The sequence below is a fragment of the Drosophila obscura genome, unplaced genomic scaffold, assembly GCF_018151105.1.
Source record: "Drosophila obscura isolate BZ-5 IFL unplaced genomic scaffold, ASM1815110v1 contig_165, whole genome shotgun sequence".
NCBI lineage: Eukaryota > Metazoa > Arthropoda > Insecta > Diptera > Drosophilidae > Drosophila > Drosophila obscura.
The window spans coordinates 1,568,531-1,590,035 of record NW_024542752.1 but is presented as its reverse complement, the minus strand read 5'-3'; the positions used below and the strand labels follow the sequence as shown (position 1 = coordinate 1,590,035).

At 48.3% G+C, this 21,505-nt stretch overlaps 2 protein-coding genes across 2 annotated transcripts in view; one reads left to right on the top strand and one right to left on the bottom strand.

The window, feature by feature from the left end:
- Nucleotides 1–227: 227 nt before the first annotated feature.
- On the bottom strand, nt 228–6,382 carry LOC111072409 (axonemal 84 kDa protein). Its single transcript, XM_041591980.1, is given in 13 exon segments — nt 228–843; nt 926–1,001; nt 1,070–1,191; nt 1,255–1,601; nt 1,603–2,410; nt 2,470–2,626; nt 2,701–3,060; nt 3,123–3,322; nt 3,400–3,486; nt 3,563–3,720; nt 3,782–4,220; nt 4,298–4,386; nt 6,251–6,382. Coding segments are annotated over 13 exon segments (3,591 nt in total).
- A 3,737-nt stretch (nt 6,383–10,119) lies between these two features.
- Nucleotides 10,120–21,505, top strand: part of LOC111074807 (potassium voltage-gated channel protein Shaker) — a 114,605-nt gene continuing 103,219 nt past the window's right edge. Inside the window, exon 1 of the mRNA XM_041591895.1 lies at nt 10,120–10,713. Within this exon, the coding sequence (XP_041447829.1) occupies nt 10,568–10,713 (146 nt within the window). The 5' untranslated portion in view covers nt 10,120–10,567. The remainder of the gene's footprint in view (nt 10,714–21,505) is intronic.

The window sequence follows — 21,505 nt, the reverse complement described above, 5'->3', positions numbered from 1 at the left end:
TATGTTAATTGTGCTGCGTGTCGTGGGGTTGATGCTGTGTGGGGGTATGGGCGGTTAAACTGCTGACAATGAATGATAATTCACTTATAGATTGATGGGGCGGAACGGGGCCTGAATCCCGATACGGATTGATAATAAGCGTATGGCAGGAAGGTGGCAAGAGAAGAAGGCAGACGGGCAATGATTTTCCTTTATGTGCATATATATATTCTCTTGAAATTGTATTCTCAACAGAGACTCAATGGCCGTATGGCCATCAGAATCCTTGCCACATTGTCCCTGAGCACCGGACTCATCGTGCGCTGCTTCTCGAGACTCACCGGCTGGGCGTGGGCCTGGCTGAGCTGATAGAGATCCGCATAGTACTCCATGCCGGCAATGCCCACCGCATTGAAGCTGGCCGATACTTCGGTGCAGTCAATGATCGATGTCTTGAGCGGCGTCACCAGCAACGTCGAGTAGTACGGCACCTTTTTGCCCTCGATGAGCTCGCGGACGAGCAGAACGGCGGTGCGGGAGCCGGCCAGCAGGTTCCAGCGCGACCAGCTGAAGTTGTGCGATTGGGCGAGGGTCGAGAGGCAGGCATAGCAGTGCATCTCCATCACATAGTTCTTCTCGCAGGAGCCCTCCGTATAGCAGAAGGCATCCTCGTCGGGGAAAATGTCCACCGCCGAGAGGATCAGTGTGGCCTTCAGCTCGGCCAGTGACAGCGTTTTGCCGATCATTTCGGTGAGGCCCTGGGTGCTGCCGCCCTGAAAATTGTTCACCGTGTAGCCCGCAACGGTGATGGTCATGTCCAGGCTGATCAGCGATGCCGTGAAGCTGAAGAGGATGGTGCCAGGACTGCAAAGAAAAGTTTCACAGATTAGTTCTGTCTTTGGGGCCCGTCCCTTGGGCTGTGGCCTTGGCCTGTTGCTTGACTTGCTTTTTCATGTCCGGTCGCAGGTCCCAGGTCTGGTAGGGCATGTTGCTGTATTTGTTCAGGGCGAAGCCAAAGATCCCTAAATCAAACGACGGCTGCCCGCATGAGAAAGAGAATAGGCCTTGCAGCACAGCCGCTCGCACTCACCCAATCTGCCTGTGCGGAACTGAATCGAGAGCTTGTCCTCATTGAACTTTGTGTCGTGGACATCGCGAGTGCTCCACTTGCCCTGAGTGATGGCCGCAGTGCTGCTAAGCTTCTGCCTGCGCCTGCAGGAACGAAAAGGAAAGGGAGGATATCACGGATGGATGGATGGATGGACTTGCACTTACATCTCGCTGTCGCTGTTCTCGCTGTGACTCTGGCCGGGGCCAGGGGCCAGCAGCTCGTGCAGTGTGTTGCCCGCTGTGGAGGCGCCCTCGAGCAGCTCCAGCAGACTGTCCACATCCTCTTCGTCGTCCTCGCTGCTGTCCAGGCCATCTGATGGCTGCTTGGTGGCCGCCGCCGATTGCTCCATTTCCGAGTCGTGCGGCAGCTGCGAGTCGCGCACAAATGAGATGCCCGTGTAGTAGGCAAAGGCGGCGGCCGCCGCTGCTGGCTGCAGGACGTCCACCAGCTCCTGGCTGAGTGGCTGGATGGGATCCACCTCCAGCTCCTGCTGCTGCTGCTGCTGCAGCTGCCCCCGCCTCGCTGCCCGCACAGCCAGTGGGCGAGAGTTGCTCCGAGATCTGCTGGATGAGCTCCGCCTGCTGCTCGCGCGGCAGCTGCAGACGCCACAGGCGGTCCATGTCCTCGATGAGCTGCGAGAAAAGGTAGCCCTGCGGCAGCACAGGGGCTGCCTGGCGGAACTTCAGCAGTTTGTCAAAGCACAGCGGCGGAAACATCTCCGCCGGCTCCGCAGTGTCCAGGAAATCGGCTCCAATGCCCAGGCCCAAGTCCAGGCCCAAGCCCAGCTGCAGATGATCGGTGGGCTCAGCCTCGACTCCGCCTGCTGTGCCATGACCCAGACCCTGACCCAGTCGCACGTGCGTCTGGCGGGCGAGGAACATCACCCTGCGGCGGCGCAGACCCGAGCCCATGCCCGTGGCCGACTCCGCCGGGGTGGTCGCCTCGAGACGCACGCAGAAGCCCTGCGGCAGCCGCGGCACCACAAACTCCTTGACCAGCCCGTACAGGTCCACGTCGCTGGGTATGGCCCTCAGGTCAAAGTCCGTGATCTCGCGCAGCGTCTGCTGTGGGTGCGACGTGGACTTGTGGGGCCGCAGGCGGGCGGCCGGACAACGGGGCGAACTCTTCAGCGGACTCGGCTGGGCGTTGGTCGAGAGGGGCGTCGCCTCTGTGGGCGTCGCCGTGGTGGCAGCTGCCGCATCCGCTGGGGCAGGCGGCACCGGTTTCATGCCATCCGCCAGCTCCATTTCGAGTGTCTCGATGTGCGTCTCCCAGCGGCAAGCGACCGGAGGCTCGAACCAAATCACAGAATCGGGCAACCTTTTTTAAAGAGAGTAAATGAGAGACTTGTTGGCGAGATGGGAGCGGGGGGAACCCACTGCAGCGTGACCAGCGCCAGCTTGTCCAGCGCCGACTCGATCATCCGCATCTCAGCCTCAATTTCCTCGGGCAGTCGTCGCACGCCGGGCAGCACAGGCGGCGGCGGCTTGTAGGTCTGATAGTATTCCTTGAGCACCAAGCTGTTGGCACAACTAACTGCCAATGGGAGTGGAGAGTGGAGCATCAGAGCAAAGTCAAGGGGAACCTCAAAGGGAATCTCTTTAGCGTACTTGTTCGTATGAAGGAGCGCGCATTGAGCTGCTTGTCCTGCTGCGGCGTCTCGAGGAAATCGATGCAGTAGACGCCGCCAATGATGCGGTATCGGCGCAGATTCACATCCGTCTCGAGCATGCCATAGGCCTCGGGGCCGATGGCCCGGCGATGGGCACGACTCAGCTCATCCTCGTATTCCGCATACAGCTTGTCCACATCGTAGACGCGCTCCCGCTGCGGCTGTGAGCTGGCCGAGTGCTGTTCCTGGGTGAGCTGCTCCAGCTCCGACAGCGGAATGTCCCTGCCGCACTCGTCCAGCATCGCCTGCAGGATCTCCTTGCGTTTGCGCCACTCGCGCTTCGTCTGCCGCAGAATATCTGTATGCAAAGGGGAATAGGTTACAGCTATCGACATTGCTTCGGGTATTCCTCCTACATACTGGCATTCTCGGAGCGGGCATGCCGCAGTTGATAGCTGCTGCAGTAGTCACTGAAGTGATCATAATTGAGCCACAGGCCGCGCAGCGCCGAGCTCTGCAGCTGCACTGTCGGGGGCAGTGAAATTTGCATTTCAATGGTTGGGAAATCGATCTCATTGTGGCCCGACTGCTCCCCAATGCGTGCCTTGGGATTGAGGGCACTGTCGGGCAGTGCAAAGAAGAAAAGCAAAAAGCGTCAAGCAAATGGGGTTGGGGCATCGATCAGACTGACACTTACATTTGGGCATCCTTGGAGAAGGTCCACACAAAGCTCTGAAAGACATCCGAGCTGTAGATGTGCTTTGAGACGCCCGGTCTATCGATTCTGTGGGTAATGGAATGGACTGGCTCGACTGGCTGAACTTATCGGATATCGTATATCGTATATCGAATATACTCACTCCATGTCCCGCTCAATGTGGGACATTGTCTTGTAGGTAAACTCGTCCAGATGCTGCCGCAGAAACACCCGCATCTCCGTCTTGAGCTTGGCCAGATCCTCTGCCACATGCACCGAACGCTGCCTGAAGGGCAACGCCTCATCCAGCTCGCTGAGAATCTGTGTGCGTGTGTGCAGTACAGTGCAGTACAGTGCAGCACTGTGTACAGTGGGTACTCACCCCAAGCACCTCCTTGATGCGATGGGCATAGACATCGCCCAGCCGTCCCTGCTGCTGGCGCAGCGAGATGCGCGTCAGATCCGCCACCTGGGCATCCTGTGTGAGTAGCGTTCGCTCGTCTGTGCGCAGCAGCCAGTTGCGCGCCTCCCTGTGCCGCTGGGCAATGTCCGCGTGCCACTGATGGATGTACTTGCGCAGATCGCTCGGACTGGCTGCATTCGGCAGCCCATTGCAGCGCATGAACTTCTCCCAGTCGCGCTCGTGCCGCTCGCCATCCTTGATGGCCTCAATCGCCGTACGCACTGCCTCAAAGAAGAGCATGCTGTCCTTCAGCTGTGTCCGACGCAGACGATTCTCGGCCACCTCCTGCTGCTGGCGATGCTTTGCCTGTTCCATTTCCAGTTTTTTGCGCTGGCGCGCCTCCTCCAGTTTCTTAAGTCTGCGAGGGGGGGTGGGGATAATCACAGCTTAGGAGTAATGATGCCAAATGATGTGCCTGGAAGGAAGCTCACACACTTTTCCTTTTCCATTTCGATGCGCAGCAGCTCCGCCTGCTCGGCCTCCAGACGGGCCTTCTCCTTCTTGGAAAGCTTTTTCTTTGGTGGCTATAGGGGGTGGGCATAATATAATTCAGCATGCTCGTGATTAATTCCCCGAGTGAGGATTTGACTTACCATCTTGTCGTGGTCCTCTCCAGCGAATGGTAAATGGTGCGCTGCCTGAGGAGCGTCGCTCCCTCTCCCTCTTTTGTTACCTTGCCCACTGCCCCTTATTTCTTATTGATTCAACCGCCCTTCATAGTTACCTGTTGTTTCTGTCGTTGCCCGGGCAACGTTTGGACTGTGGCGACTGTCATCCCTCTGCGGCCAGCTGCCAGCTGCCATAATTTCCTTAATTAAATATTCAACGAGAGCTTAGTGCCGGCCAAAAATGTGTGCTGTCCCCTCGAGCTATGTGTCGAGCAGGTGGCCGGATTTGCGTGTCGCACGTCGCAAGGTGATGCTGCAACACCAGAGGCAACAGATGATCCCTGGCCCACAGCTGGATCCCATGTGGTGGCATCTGGCGTCTCCCAGATGTCTCCCACTTAAGCGTCAAAGTGCCTACAGATGCTTAATCTATGGTTAATATATTATGCCATGCCTCTCCTGGCCATACACCGAAAGATGGGCATGGAATGCTTTCAGCCCCAAGCGGCAGGGCTTCGGCAGGGCTTCGGCAGGGGGGGGGGGCTTGGGGCAGGGCTTCGGCAGGCTCCATAAAATAAATTAAATGTTTCCGCTTTCCGATAAAAAAAAAAATACAAAAAGACTTGCCATATTCTCTGAATCTCTAAATAAAATCAATAAAAAGATTCTTGTGGATTTTCCTTGGCATTCTTATGTGTAATATTCCTCCTCCTGTTGGCGATGTCCCTCTGTCCAACCGTTTTGAACGTTAATTGGCTGAAAGTGTAAACTCTTTTTGGGTTGAACTTTGATGCCAGCATATTCGGTTGCACTATTGCCAGACTCTTTGCCTGAGACTCTATCCCTTGGCTTTTATTTACCTTTGCCACTGGCATACCTTTTGCTTCATCAAGCCATTCCTTGCCTTGCCTTTCCTCCCCGCTCCTCTCCTCTATCCTTGTCAACAGCTTAAAACTTTCAAATTTCGCTGCCTTTGCTTTTTCCCAGAGACCCTCTTCTGTCTCGACTGTGGGCCAAAGTTTTCTCTTAGCTCTTATCTTACCCCCCACATATGGGGTAATATTTAGAAATGATTCAGGGATTTTCCTGGCAGCGTTGCTTCATGAGGTGTCCGATTGACAACGACGTCGCTTACTTAATTGCCAGGCCAATTTTAAATGCTTGGATCAAAGGACTTGAACTTGGCTGGCGCCCGTTCGCAGGGATAATTGCAAAAGGTCCTTTGACATATCAATTTAATGGGCATTAAATCTTGCCTGACTGTACGCGTAATTAGGTGTGTGGGAAGGTCAGCACCTGCACCTGCACCTGTAACTTTTTCATGTGGGAGGAATCCCCATCCGTGGCAGACCCCTGGGATATGTCGAGCATTTAATACTTTGCGCGTGGCAGCTGCAAATGGAAATGGAGGGTGCCGCGTGTCATATAATGCGTCATAATTTGTGCAAAAATTATAGAAATTGTATGGCATTGGCCTTGGCATTGGTTGTCATGCCAATAAAGTCCTCCAGCAGCATAAGCTGCAGTCGGGAGCTGCTGCTGCTGCTGCTGCTGCTGGATTGGGACTAAGTACTCGAAGGATTGGGATTGGGGACTGGTATGGTGATGGGGATGGGGCTGGGGCTGGGCAAGTGGTGCACAATAAATATATATCATACGCACCGTTGACGTTGACAGATCGCTGTGCTGAAGCGTTCGTTGGCAGGGTACAAGCGACAGGCGACAGGCAACAAAGTGTGTCACAAGTTGCAGCAGCAAACAACCAGCAGCAGCAAACTACCACACAATGGTGGTGCTTGTCAGCGGTGGTGATGGTCTTTAGAATCTTGCACCAGTCACCCGCACACCGCACCGCACCGCACCACCCATCCGCCACGCCACACCATGCCAGGCCACCATCTTTGGTATCCATCTCCTGAATGCCACACGCTCGAGTGAACTTTGCTGTCTGACAAAATTGGTGAATGGAAGTCCTCCGAATACACAGGGTGACTGAGTGAGAAACCGGCAGCTGAGGCTGAGGCTGTGCCTCTGGCAGTCTTCACCCGTTTAACCCTTGAGCAGACTTTGGTGTTGGATTGCCTAGGGCCGATTGTTGGCCCAGAGTAGAAGTTTTTTCCTTGCAGTTTTATGATGGTAATATATGAATGTTTCCCAATCAGAGAATCAAAGGCAGCATAGAGCACAGGCGGCAAATGCTCATAGGCTGTACTGCAGGAGAGGCGAGTGCCTACGAATGTGAATAGGAATGAGTGAATAACAGGCAAAAAGAGTTCGTATATATCGTAAAATAGAGCTGGAAAAATCTAAAATAAATACTTAAACTGAGAAGTCAGTCTCACAGTTAAAAGACTTTCGGCTTAGAGCTGCAGAAGCAGTGGCTGAAAGAGATTTCGAGTGCCAGGATGGTGCCATTATCCCATGGTTTTATGTCATGAAAATATCCCAGCCAACACATTCGCGGGTTAAGCACATGCAATACAATTTATTCGCTCTCCTCAAGCGTGCTCCAATTCATTTTCATTTATTACATTTTCCATGTATTTTATGGTGTTTTTTTCTGTTTTTTTTTTGTTTTTTTTCCCTTTTTTTTTTGGGTTGCTGCCTGACAAATTGCTGCTGCTGCTGCTGGTCTTGGTATTGGCCAACAGATGCTGCTGCTGCTGTTATGGCTCATGGCTCATAGCTCATGGCTCTGGAGCTGATTTTGGTCACCCCGAGTCCTGGATCGGCTTGCCTGCATTTCGTTTTTGGCCTGCCTGTAATGCCTTCTAGGCGACAATCAATGCGGCTCCCACACACAGACAGAGAGCTGAGAGTGTTGCGATTATTAATTGCTCTGTGTGTCTGTCTGTGTCTCTGTGTGTTGGACTTGGGACCAAGTGTTGACGTTGTCATCGAGCTGCAACCGTTTTCAGGCAGGGCCTGGGACTGGGCTTGGGCCTCATTTTCCCCATTACCATTTTCGATTTTATAATTATGCATTCTGGTGGGGGGGGATGGGTTATATCTGCTGTCCAACTGGATGAGAATGACTGGGGGCTATGACAGCCAGCGTCCCAGTGGGAGGCAGACGATGGCGATGGCAGGATGAGTGCCACCGTGCGACAGCGTCACAGTTTCACAGTGCCACAGCCAGTGGTAGTGGTAGTGGCAGTGGCAGAGTGAGGCGAGCCGGAATGGTTTCTTAATGCGCTCACAGCGACGTTGATGGCATTGCAAATGTGCACACGCTCCAGTCCCTCATCCTGTCCTTCTCCGAGTACTTATCAGACGACCGACGACCGACGACCGACAACCCCCTCCTTTCATGTTCGCTGTCAGATTTGGCAGAGAGAACAACTGCTTAACGCCGCTGGTGGCTGCCTGTTCGTATTGTGGGTTTCATAGGTGTCGTGGAGTCGTCGTCTGTGTCTCTGTCGCCGTCTCTGTCGCCGTCTCTGTCCCCTTGGGGCAAATCGAAAAGTGCAAATATATTAAGACATTCCCATAAGCCATTCGGAATGATTATTCTCGTTTCGGGTAGATGATCAGAAATCGTTGACATAATTGAACTGATGGAGAGTCCTTTGTCCAGTCACTTGGATGGGGCATTTTGTGTGCATTTGTGGCTGTCCTCAAGGGCTGCTTGTACTTTTACTTGATGCCTGTGCAGAGGTGCCTCAAATAATTGTGATTGAATTGATACAAAGTCATGTACATGACGGCTATTTGCTAGAATTTTACTAATTGTACGACAGACATTAATTAAATGCCATTCAATAATCCCTCCTCCGCTATGGAGGCAAATAAATGTTGCTTGGCCTTGGGCTTGGAGCTCTTTGTGCAGCCAATGTCGCATTTAAGTATGTATTTATTGTATATGTACATATATGACTAAAATCCTAAATACAGGAAAAACTTAATAAATAGTAATGAGTTTAAAAACAAAATCAAAATCGATAAAACTGGCATTGCAGGTGTATAATAAATAATTTCAACAGGTATCCGTGAATACTCTTTTCTTTTACATACTTAATCATTTTTAAATTTTTAGAATTCAAATGGATTAAACAAATAATTATACAAATTATTATTACAAATTTAACATGTCATAAAACATGAACAAATGTTGAATTAAAAATGTTGATCGAAAACTATATATCTGTATTTGTGATCTGTCACAATTTTTTCATTAAAAGACATATGCTCAAAAAAAAATAAATAAAAGAATAATTTGTGTATCATAATTTGTATTAAAAAAATTAAAAATTATAGTTCTTTCGGATTAATAGTCCCAACAGTCACTGATATATGTATACTTACAGATTTATTTATAAATATTACTTATAAATATGACAAAATTTACTCTTCTTCAAAGTATTAAAAATAATTTACGATTATTCTCTTCTGATATGCCATTTCTTGTCTTGTCTTCCGCAGCTGTCTGTACACGCAAACTCTCATATCGTCGTTTAACCGCCTTTCCTATCCTATGAAGAATCAACTAAAAGGCTGCATGGCTACAAGGATACAACTGCAAAACTATAGCTACAAAACCAACCGAAAAGCAATCTCAATAAAACATATAAACACTTCACGGTTGCCGTTCAGCAAAACAAACCAACAAACAAACCAACAAACATACATATGACCATAAATAGTAAATAGATCTGGCAAAAATTGGGCATATACCCGGTACAAGAAGAGAAGAGCATTCAAAAATATATGCTATATACATTGCTATAAATTATAGATTTGGAACGTCAGAAATAACACAGATAGAGTGTGGCACGGACATGTCCTTTCTGTGTGCCCCATAAATGGTATTGATGCATTGATCTATGCTGAACAGTAGAAGTAATCGTAATCTAACGGCCAACTGCCAACTGCCAACACTGACCATTAACCAACACTAGTGTGGTGGGGGGAGGGGCAGCAGCACTGTCCAATACTGCAAAGGTGCTGCCACTTTGACTTTTTGCACCAATCAAAGCTCTCGCTACGAGAGGTAGAGAGCGAGCGAGGTAGAGAGCGAGAGAGAGAGAGAGAGAAAGAGATTACCGTACCGGGTATCAAATAATCGAGTGCACTCGACTATCGGGGGCTACTATCAACGCTATCGGGACATCCAACCCTTGCGACAGAACATTTGGCCAAGGATAAATTTAGCTAGAAGATAAATTATACAAGCAAAAGCAAAAAGAAGCCGAGCCGAGAGACGAAAGCAAAGGAACAAAGAAGGATAACTTTTGCCTACAAAATTGTAACCAAGACGAAACAATAATTAGAATTAAAATTGAAAAGAAATTTCGCTGAAAAAACAAAAACAAAAACCCTTAAGGAGAGGATGAAAACGCCCATTGTGATTCTTAATTTTAGACATTAGGCCAAGAGAAGAAAAATCTCAACAAGAAACAAAACAAAAGGAAAATAAAATAAAGGAAAGTAAAGGAAAGGAAAGGAGGAAACTAAAGAGCATCCATAATCCCTCAAAAGTAATAAGAATGATATTAAGCAAGGAAAATGCATGATAGAGCAGTATAAAGCAGGAAGGTTCAGGCAGTATCAAGCGAGCGATATAGAGAGAGAGAGAGAGCTACGACTAGGAGGAGCAGCAGCCTAAAAAGAGATAAGAAAACGACCAAAGGCTGCTGTAGGAAAATGAGTAAAAAAAGAGTATGCAATAGCAACGCCAGCCGCCCAAAAGGACAACAACAGCAACAAAAGCAACAGCAACAGCAACAACAATTCAAAGTTCAATTCCATCCAAATCGAACAGAAAGCTAAGGAAGCAAAGCGAATATTCGGAATGCGGATCGCTGAATAACATTTCCCTTACTCCAGAACAGCAACTGGATACAGGATATTGGAGCTGACAGGTTTCCTCTTCGTTCAGAAAAGTGCCCGACCCAGATCCAGATCCAGATCCAGACCCAAAACCCCAACTCCGACACCCACAACAACAGCGACAACAACAGACAAAATCGCGAGTGATTTTTATAATTTTTGTGGTGTGTGTGTTTGTGTTGTTGTTCGTCTTGTTTTGATTGGAGGTTAAAGCTGCTGTTAAAGCTGCTACCACTGCCACAGTCAGAGTGCAAAGAGAGCCGCCAAGATGACTATGTGGCAGAGTGGCGGCATGGGAGGCCATGGCTCCCAGAACAATCCATGGATGAAGCTGATGGGCATCGTGCACAAGGAGCGACGCCACACGGAAAACGTCCAGAGTCAGTCCGGCTCCAACGAGCGCAACCTTAATCAGTAAGTGCAAGCCAAATATATTCAAAAATTAATTCGTAGAAAATACCAGAAAATACTTAAAAAATACAAATAGTAAACTAAGCAAACATAGTACCAAATATTATGATATACATATACATACTAAACTATAATAGTACCAGAAAAATACTTTAAAAAAATGGGTTCTTAATGGGCCTTAAATGATTTTGAATTCCAAGCAAAGTGGACTCTTTGGTGATTATTTGTTAGCGTTATGGATCGATTGTGGTTCTGAAATGAAACAGAAGGAGGTAGCGAGGAGAATAATGAGCAAAAGAGAGAGAGAGGAGAGAGGGAGAGAGATGAGCCTTGAAGCAGGGCCAGTGCAGTGACAAAAAAAAAATGTCCCAGAGATAAGTGCGCTGCAACCTGGTGCCACCACTGCACTGCCCTGCCTGTGCCCCTTGCAACACTGCCCGTTGCCACCTCTGCAGCGTTTTCTAGCTGCTTTTCCAACTCCTTCAACCCCGTGACACCCCAGGACACCCCGTGACACCATTCAGTCATCAATAAGCACAGTTTTGCATAGTTAGGCGAATAGTGGCAATGCTGTGGGGGCATGCTACGTGCTGGAGCGCAAGGATGTTCGACACTGCTTGTGCACGAAAGTATGCAACGGCCACTGAAGCCCCAAAAGCCACTGCACTCCTGCAACACCCTCAACTCAGCCCTTCTGTGTGTGTGTGAATGCGGATGTGGATGTGAATGTAGATGTGGATGCCATGTTATGCATATTGGTCGTAAAACATGAGCCAACTGCGCAATTAAATGGCCCGCAATGCAAATGGAATGCCCCCCGGACATGGGCATGGGCATGGTCCACCCAAAATACAAAAAAAGAAAAAAAAAAAAAAAAAGAAAAATAAAAGTTGGGTGAGGGGTTGTGGGCCTCAATGCACCTCCCTTCCTCCAACCGACTTCGGTTTTTCTGCCATTTATCACAAATCAACGCTGAGGACAGAGCCTGCACTCCAATAGTCCGTTCTGTCCCTGGGGCACCTTGTTTATCCAAGTGAAGCGCCCTGTAAATGATATATCCAATTGGTCAGTGGAGCTGCTGCTGCTGCTGTTGCTGTTGCACCCACCCCTCCACCGCCTCCGCCTCTGCCACCGTCTGATGTGGCTGCTGTTGGAAAGTGCAGCTCTTTGGGCTTTTAAATTGGCTATAAATGCGCTGGAGCATAAATGGATTTACACACATGCAGCTTGTTGCTGCCCCACCTCTCTCTCTCTCTCTCTCTCTCTCTCCCGCTCTCTTCCCCTCTCTTATCCGCTCTTCCACTTCCATGTTGCATGCAAATACGTGCCACTGCACACGACCCCACCACCTATGGAATGGAAGCCCAAACTCAAACCGAAGCCCAAACGAAAATCGAATCCAATTCCGATACTCCGCTGGCATATGCCTTCTGCTCGCCCCAGTTAATTCCACTTTTAAAAAAATGTTCCCCTATCTCTTTGGATCTCTCTCTCTCTCTCCCTCGCTCCCCCCTGTGTGTGTGCTCTCTTTCAAGGATTCAAGGAAGTGAAATGGGACAGGAACTTCCGGCAGCCAGCTAAGTCGAGCGGAAGCCGCATAGATTGAATGATGAAGCTCGGAACCGAAAGAAAAATCTGTAATCTGATTCATTTTCGCACTATTCAGCAGACTATATAGATGTATAGATAAATAAATATACAGATAGGTAGATAGATAGACAAATATATAGCTCCGGTTGTCGCAGATTTCAGTAAAATCCAAGTTCACATTTAAAGACTAGCCATATACAGCTACGGTACTGCGGTACTACGGTAATTTCCCAGCTGGAATGTGCAATTGCCATTTGCATTCCACACTTCTGTGACTTCAGCCCTCTCTCTCTCTCTCTCTCTCTGGCGCTCTCTGGCGCTCTCCCTCTTTATCTGGAGGGGCGTTGAACTTTTCAATTGCTCTCCCATGTACTATGCCACCGCTCAAGCGAATTAATTGAACTAGTTCCCCAATTTGCCAACTAATGTGCTCTTAGCATCTCAGCATCCTGCATCCGTTGCACCCAACACCCAACTACACACACACACACACACACGCACACATTTTTCTACGGGGTAACGTAAAATTTCGCCCACCCACAGCCACATTTACACTTGTACAGGGGCACACACACACCCGCACACACACACTATGGAAAGCACTTGAAAATGAAAGGATAATAATAATATTTTTATTATATTATATTTTACTCGTACTCGTAGTTCTTTCTCTGTTGTTTGCTCGCTTGCAACCACAGGCAGGAGTGTGGCACGAGCAGCAGCAGTCCCAGTCCCAGCAGCAGCAGCAGCAGCATCAACATACGAGAGGAGAGGTCAGGTCATGGGGTCCGGGGGTACTTAGGGTACCAGGGGTTTGCTGAAGTACAGCTCTGCGTTGCTGCAACAGCACTCGAGTGTTGTCGGGCACTGGGTCGTGGCTAGGGCAGGGCAGGGCAGGAGGGTGGCAACTGTAACTGCAACTGCAACTGCAGCTGTAGCAAGTGCTGGGCAACGTTCGCTAACTGCGCGATGATTTCCAGGATTTCAACCGGATTATTTTTGTGTGTCTGTGTATGTGTGTGTCTGTGTGTGTGTGCCAAATGTTTCGCAATTTACGGCTGGCCCTTCACATTCGGCGCTTCGTGTTTCTGTTCTGTTTTCTGTTTCCAGTACGAAATAAACCAAGCCATGTGTTATTTGATTTCTTTTAAATGATTTTGAAATTGGTCATCTTTGACATTTGTGGGACAAAGGGAAAAAAGGAAGGAAGGAGCATATGTATGTGCCTCGACAAAATTGTTTGGAACTCGTTGTATTTTATTTTATTTATTGGGGTATTTTATTGTTTCTTCTGTTTACAAATATATGTATGTTTTCACACTTATGTTTTGTCACATAACTTAAGTATCTTACATCTGGTTGCAATAAACTTTACCATTCCCAAAAGCTGATAAATGCAGCTATAAAGTGAACCCGAACACCCTGTAGCTTTAACGTACCGTCAGGGTAATATTAAGCTTTCAAATGCAAAATGGATAATTTTTTGGGGGTATTGTATTTTTTTTGTTGTATGTTGACTACTCAGTAAAAGTGAAAAAGTGGCCGACATTGTCGCCAATTGGTGTGGAGCTGTGTTATCTGTTAAATATATTCTATTCTCAGTGATACACTTATTCATATTTCACACTATGTAAAGGGAACTGGTTCCATAAAGCAACCAACCACCCTTCCATTGATTAAAACTCATATCTGAACTTTGCCATTTTTGTGCTCGTTTCTAATTTTGAACCCCAAAAAGCCTTAAAAAAACACAAACAAAAAACCAGAAACATTTATCATTTGGTCATCATTTTCATGCCCCCCCCCCATTGCACCTATGGCAAGTACAGTTTCTACTAACTCTAAGAATGGGAGTTGGGTGCTGTGCATAAACACGGCGAAGGTCAGATGATGCTGCCATAAAAGGTTTGAGCCCTGGTCCCAGAGGCGGGGACGGGAGTAGTATTGCCTATTTTATTTTCCGCTCCTGCTGCTGCTACTGCTCCTAGCACACTTGCTCGGATTCATGTTGCCTTTTCCCTTTTTTTTTTTTTTTTTTTTTTTTTTTGTGCTCGAGCAACAGTTGAACATTGGGAAATTTGCATAAATATTTCCTAGCCCCGCAGTGCGTCCCTGTCTCCTCTGCCGTGCCACTCGAAATTTATAGAAATGTGCACGAAACTGTTTCCATTTGCTTGGGCAGGCGGGCAGGCAGGCTCCAGCCCTGTCTCTGTCTCTTTGTTAAAGGCTTTTGGGTACAACATGTACGATACATATGAATATTTTATAAGCCCGTGTCTCTCACTCTTGTGCGAGTTCTGTGCATGGGCGTTATTTATGCGGGGAAACCGTTGAAGTTGACGAAACCAACGCAATCGGAATCGGTATCGGGTTGGGCCTGGGTCTGGTCGGTTCGGTTCGGTTCGGGTCTGGTTGTGGTCGTTATATTTAACGCCAATGCCACCAAAAGCTGTGACATGGACAGCAGGCGAAAGGACATGCACGACAGACAGGACAGCAGAGGACAGCACAGCACAGCACAGCAGAGGACAGGAGAGAACAAGTCTCTATATCTTTACTCTGGCAGCAATGGATCTATTTTGCATTGAAATTGAAATGTCCGCTGCGCGTCCGCCTCTCGTCACCACAACGGGGACTTATACTGGGCCCGGCACTGGCACAGGGATAACATGATGGCTCTATCGTACATTCCATTCCATTCCCACTACCAGAGAGAGAGATAGAAAGAGATGTCTGCTAATCAGATTTATTGAACATTATCATAAATTGCAATTTCAGAGCAGGAAACTTTGACTGTGTCTCCACTCAATTCTTTGTGTAGAAACCTGTGCAATGCTTTAAGGATTTGTGGCATAGGGAAATGCAACATCTTCAAGAGTTCTTGTGGTGCTGGCTTCAATCTGGAGCAAATCAGTAGCCAATTAGCTGCAAAATTAGGTCCGCACCCAGTCCAGTCCAGTTCTGGGCTGGGTGTTCGTGCAGGCGAGCGCTTTCTGTATGCCTATCCTGTTGTCAGGCGCGCCAGGCGCAGCAACATTAATTGATTATCTTTGGTTAATAAAAAAGCAAAAGAAAAACGAATATTGTGTCTGTGTGTGAGTGTGTCTGTGTGTAAAAGGGGCAGGTCCACGACGGAAGTGGATTACTAGCAAAGTTAGTTTGGATTTGTCAACGCCAGTGGAAGCATCTGTGCCACCAGCAAACAGGGTGATCCAGCAGAAACATTGAACCAGAGGGCAGGGAGCAGCCTCTTCGCATTTAAATGCCTCATGCCCAATCGATTGCCAATCGATAAGTATTTGCAAACATTTTCGAACGGAAGTTCCATCGATATCTGCCATTCGCTGTGCTGCCCTTGGCATCCTGTCATCGTGTGCTGTCATCGATGGCGCGGATAGCATGGGACACGTTCGTTACTTAGCCCCATTTCTTCGTGTGCCTTTTGTGTCTTCTCGCCGGGCCTCTGTCTAATTGCTGGCCATTCGTTTTCGGCCAAAGTTGCTGGCCGACTTTGCTTATCAGCGCTTTTCGCCACTATGCCACACCCGGTTGCCTGGGCAGGGCAACTGTGAGGAAAATTGCGACCCATTTGTTAGCCAGGCTCTGCCAAATCATTTTTCATTTGCCTGTTGAAATATTTCACACTACTTTGTCTGCCCCCCAAAGAGGGGGGCCGGATGTGGCGGCAGGCCGGGTGTCTGCGGGGTTTTTCTTTTTTTTTTTTGGCCTTTCTATTGAACTTTACTCAAGCGAAATTAATGAGCGACCATGGCCATAACACGCGCCAGAAGCTAGTTCATTACCGGTTCGGCTCCTGGTGTTGGATCTGCTGCTGCTTCTCCTTCTGCTGCTTCCACTGCGTCCACTGATGTGCACCAAAGCGCGAAAAGCATTAGAGTACGCGTGGAATGGTGAGGGGGGTGGGGGGGTGGGATGAGGGTTTTTATTGGCGACCATAAAGTGCGCAAAGTGTCAAAGCGAAACGTTTCAGCAACCAGGTTGGGCAACATTTCAATTGGCACGGCCATAAAAAAGACGACCGGCCATAAATAGCCACCAAACACGACCACCAACCACCGACCAGCAATTGCTGTTCGAGTGCTCGACGCGATGCATACCCTATACCCAGCATTGGCAGAAATATTTATTTATTTTTGACTGGCAATTGGTTTTTTTTTTCTACCACAGTTAGAATCGATTTCTGTATTAGCTTCAATCGAATTTGTATCTAATTTAGTACCCATATAAATAGGATTAAATTCTATACGAATTCTCGCTGCATTTTGGATGATTTTTAATCAGTTTTCGTTGCATCCTTGTATTTAAGTGCTTTAATATTTACGCAATTTATTTAACAATCGATTACGGTAATTAATTGCTGAATATTAATTGTAATGTATTGTATTACCTCGTCGTATTACCATTGATTCACATATTCATAGAGCTAATAGTTACACCTAAAACTACACCTGCCTCTGGAGGGATCGGCTCCATGTGTGGCCACTTTTTTAAAAGGCCAAAGGCCACCCCCTGCCAGCAGAGAGAGTGTGTGTGCTACCCTGTAAGCGACAGACAGACAGACAGACAGACAGATCTCGTTGACCATTTGACTTTGATTTGTTGTTTGGACTAAGAAAGTACAAGAAGAATGCCATGCCCCGTTGTTTCAGCCACTGCCTCTCCGCCTCTCCGCCTGTGCCACCAGCACTGCCTCTTCGCCTGTGCCTCTGCCGCTTCTCTTGGCTTTGGGCGGCGCTTTGAGACAACAAAAGGAAGACAGAAAAAGCTGAAAGACAATTCGTAGCACTCAATTAAGGCATTTAAAACTACAGAAGAGAAGATAGACAGAGAGGGAGAGGGAGAGAAGAAGATGTGAAGAGGAGAGGCTGCCACTTGTATTGGGTTTATTTCGAGAAATGCCGTTGCCTGGCATCTGTGCATTGTGCATCTGCTGCCTTTGTTTGTGGCACGCTGCAGTCGAAGCACATCCACATGCACATGCACATCCACAGGCATCCATTGTCTATGCAACAATGCAGTCCCAAAAACCAAACCCCAACCCAAGCCCAAGCCCAACCCCAACCCAACGTAATCAAATCCGAATCTGAATCCGAATCATCTCCCAGTGCTCTGGCTGTGCGTCCTGCCGCTTCACACAATCAATCAACAGCCATGGATGCCATGGCCTTTCCTTTTGGCTTCACGATCGCTATCAATGCCTGTGCCTCCCGCAGAGCCAATCGAATGCTAAAGCGCAAAATGCCATAAGTTCAAGTGGTCTTTGGGGATTATACCGGAATTAAATCCCCAAGCGAAATTCGTTATGACTCTTGCATGTGGAACAATAAATCGAAATCGGATGCTGGGAATCGTCGGCTGGTAATTGATTCGTGTCGAGAAAGGTTTTAATGGAAAGTACGGAATTTGCTTTTCCTATTTGTTGGTTTTTTGTTTCCTATTCCCAGCCATAATTTGAGCATTTTTACCTCAACTTTTGGGCAGCTACAACAAATATTTGTGTGCTGATTTGTGTGGCATTTCCTCACTGCCCACTCTGATAGTGTGTCCTGTCAGTCCTGTTCTCTATTTGGTTCCATGTAGTGCCACCACTTGCCCACTTAAAGGATTTTGCCATTCAGCTAACTTAAGCAGCGGAAATTGTTATTACACATTTTGGCACGGCTCTTGCGTTTTTGAAGGGGCTTTGAACTTGACTCATTAAATTTGGTTCCAGGCCGATGCACTGCCTGGCCATCAATTTATTAGCATTTTAGGTAAAGTTATTAGCTTCTGAAGCATCGTCTGATCCCTGACATTTGAGGGTTGGGTTGGGTTGTGTTGGGTTCGGTTCAAGTTTTAGTGGCGCTGCTGCCAACCCTCTGGCCCCCATCGCTCGTTTTATTACAAGAAATAATTTAACGCATCAACGATTGGCATCTCTGGCCATGATTATTGGACACTGGGCCATGTCTATGTCTGCCTGCTTAGTGCTTAGTGCTGGATCCTGGCTCCTGGTAATTGCTCACTGTCTCTCTCCATCTCTCTATATCTCTGTCTCGCTCGGGTAACAGCATCTATAGCCATGAAATTTATGGGTCTTTATGGCCCAGTGACCTGCACACGTTCATGTTCATGTTAAAAGACAAAATTACATTTTGCATTTTGATTAAAAACGTAAGCACCCAGTCCCAGCCCCAGTCCCAGCCCCAGTCCCAGCCCCAGTCCCAACCCTCTCTCTGTCACTCCTTTATACGCCCCACTCTCTCTCTCTTTCTCAGTCTCTAGTTCTTGAGCCTTCCAGCTCCACCTTAAGTCCTCCGTGGGCCGCCCTGTTTTGTCTTGTCCAACTCCTGCGCTTCGCAGCAGAAACTCGAAGCGTGCAGCTCGTTTGCAATTTAATGAAGCAAACTGTTGCTAAACACAACGACTAAGGTCGGTCGCTGATGGGTGCAAAAAGGAAACCACCAGAGAGCGGACTCCCCATCCAAGAGCGACTCCTTCAGAGTGCTGGTGGATGAGTGGACGAGGCGTGGACATGGCATGAAAATCCTTTGATGTTAACGCGATGGACGCTAAGCCATTGAACGATTCCTTCCGCATACAACAGATTCGCCAGAGACAGAAATAGTGAGAGAGCGAGAGCAAAGTGCCAAGTGCGCTTAGCGCATCAAACATCTGCTCCAGTGATGGGCTTCCTCCATCCATTCATCCATCTCCATCTCCATCTCCGTCTCAGTTCTCCTGCAGGCAATTAGCTCTACAAAGGCAGCAGCAGCAGCAGCTGGGACTGCCGACTGTGAGCTACCCTCTGGGATGTCAGAAATATTTTACATATTACCTGTGATTGCATATACGAGATATACCCCACGCTATAGTCAGCGAGTTTTGGGGTTCTCAAAATGAGAAATGATGAAGAGAAAGTGGCCAGAAAGGAAGCATAGAAAGGAAAGGCAAAGCTTGGCCAAGTCAAACGTTTTCGCTGGCATTTGGCCAGCGAAGAAAAGCGAAAGCCAATTCAACAGAGCGACAGGGAACAGAGAAAAAAACGTATGAAATATATATTTAAAATTGCATAAATCAAAACACTCGTGCAGAGAGCAACAGAGAGGCAGGAGAAGCAGAAGACGCAGAGCCCAGAGGCCAACAAGGTTGACGATGCTAATTGATCGATGATCGACTCTCGACAGATGGTGCTTTAATCGAGTCCCCAAATCACCGTGCCACCCTGCCACCTGCCACCGTGCAACCCAAAACCCTAAAAAAAGTTCTCAAACAGGGCAGCGTCAAGATATGTTTCTGTACTCGGAGGGACAACTTTCCTTAGATTCTTTGGTTAAATTCGTGCAGGTACTTCGGGGAAAGTTGAGCGTGTTTTCATGACTCAATAAACCAAAGTTTGAGTATTTTTGCACTGTGCGGAACTTCAATTTAGTTGCAAGAATTCCTTAATTGATTGTTTCTCTGCTTTTTGCTGTTCTTTGCATCTTTTTTGTTTGGATATTCCATGCTGCTGGTACGAGTACGAGTAGCAACCATCCGCTGCATCCTGCACTGCGCTGCTAAGCGACGGCAGGACCTCAAATGCCAATGCCAAAACCCATGCGAAAGTCTCATCTCAATTAAAGCGAACTCTGTGGCTGGCCATTGCAGCAGTGACTTCTTGCTGGCCAGAGATCCACCATCGAGCATCCAGAATCGACATCATCCAGAGCTAAAATCAGAATCACAGTCACAGTCATAGCCGCCGCACAGCCACTGCCGCCTGCCGCCTGCCACTGCCACAGGCAACGTAAGCCGCGATTCTGTCGCGCATTCCGTGGGCGATGACAAAAGGAATCGGGAAATGCAATGGGAAATTGCTCAGACAATGGGCCAAAGCGGGGTCACAGGAACACGTTGCACAAAGGCGGTGTAGGTGGAGGGGGGGAAGTGCTCTCCCTCTCTCTTGCACTCATAGACGAACGCCAGAGGCAAAACGAAAAATGCAAATTGTCAAACATGCAACCAAATTGACGAGAGACGTGGAGAACTGGTTCCTGGAACTCTCTGTCACGCACATCGTGCATCGTGGCAGGGGAGGTGCCGTGGAGCTACCCGCAGAGTGGCCACCCTTCCCCCCACGCCTTCCCTTTTCGGGGCGAAAGCTTTTCGTGCTGCTGAGTTGCAGCGAAATAATCGTACCACAGCGAATATTGACTACATTGACAAGCCGTCAGTCAGTCTGTCCGTCGATTCTGTCACTCTAAAGCTTCAGGCACTGCAGGCTGCCCGGCCCACCACCACCCCCACCACCCCCTCACCACCATGCCATCATGCTCATCTATCCAATCAACAGCTGTGGCAAGGATGCCAGAAAATTAACTCAAACCGAACTGAACCGCATGGCCTTGCCTGCCCCTGCCCTGCCCTGCCCTGTAGCACGTCTCAGAAAATGAGTGCTGTGGGGGGGTGGGGGGTTTGGATTGGATGGATGGGAACTTGTTGCTGCAATTTGGCAGCCATTCGAGTTCCAGGTACAGGTACAGGTCCAGGTCCAGGTCTGGGCATTTTTTAAGCAGGCATAATTAATGGAAAACGGTCCTCGTTTCCTCGGTTAATGACAACATTATCGCTGCTAATTGGCAAAGAGGGGGCGACAGAGACAGTTAGACAGAGATACAGAGAAAGAGAGAGAACTTGGATGGACATAAATGGTGGAGCGGGCAGGTACGAGGTACGAGGTATGGTGAAGTGCCAGTGCCAGCTAATGGATTTACCTCCTCATCATTTAGCGGCTGATTTTGGTATGTGCTGTGATGGACAGGTGGCGTGGATGGGACGGGACACGAGAGCTGCGAATATCTGAGCTTAAGTTTAGGATTAGAGCAGCGAATAAGGAAATCAACGCAGAATGAATCCAAAGGGTAAACCTATATAATACGCTGGAGAATCCTTCAATTGAAATGAAGATGAAGCCAAAGGACGCTGTTTTGTGATCCGTCATATAACAATTTAATTTCTCACCTATCGTGGGACTTTGTTTCCTTCTCTTGCGAATAGAATATACTCTCCCTAGTGACAGCACGAGTGTGTGGACTCCGTTTACTGATTACTGATTATTCGAGTGCTGCCAGAGGATACTTTCAGTGTTCCGGTTCCCTGTTTACCTCCTACTCCGGCATCTGCTCATTCTGGTTTGAAAGTATTTTCAAAAGTTAGCAGAGAA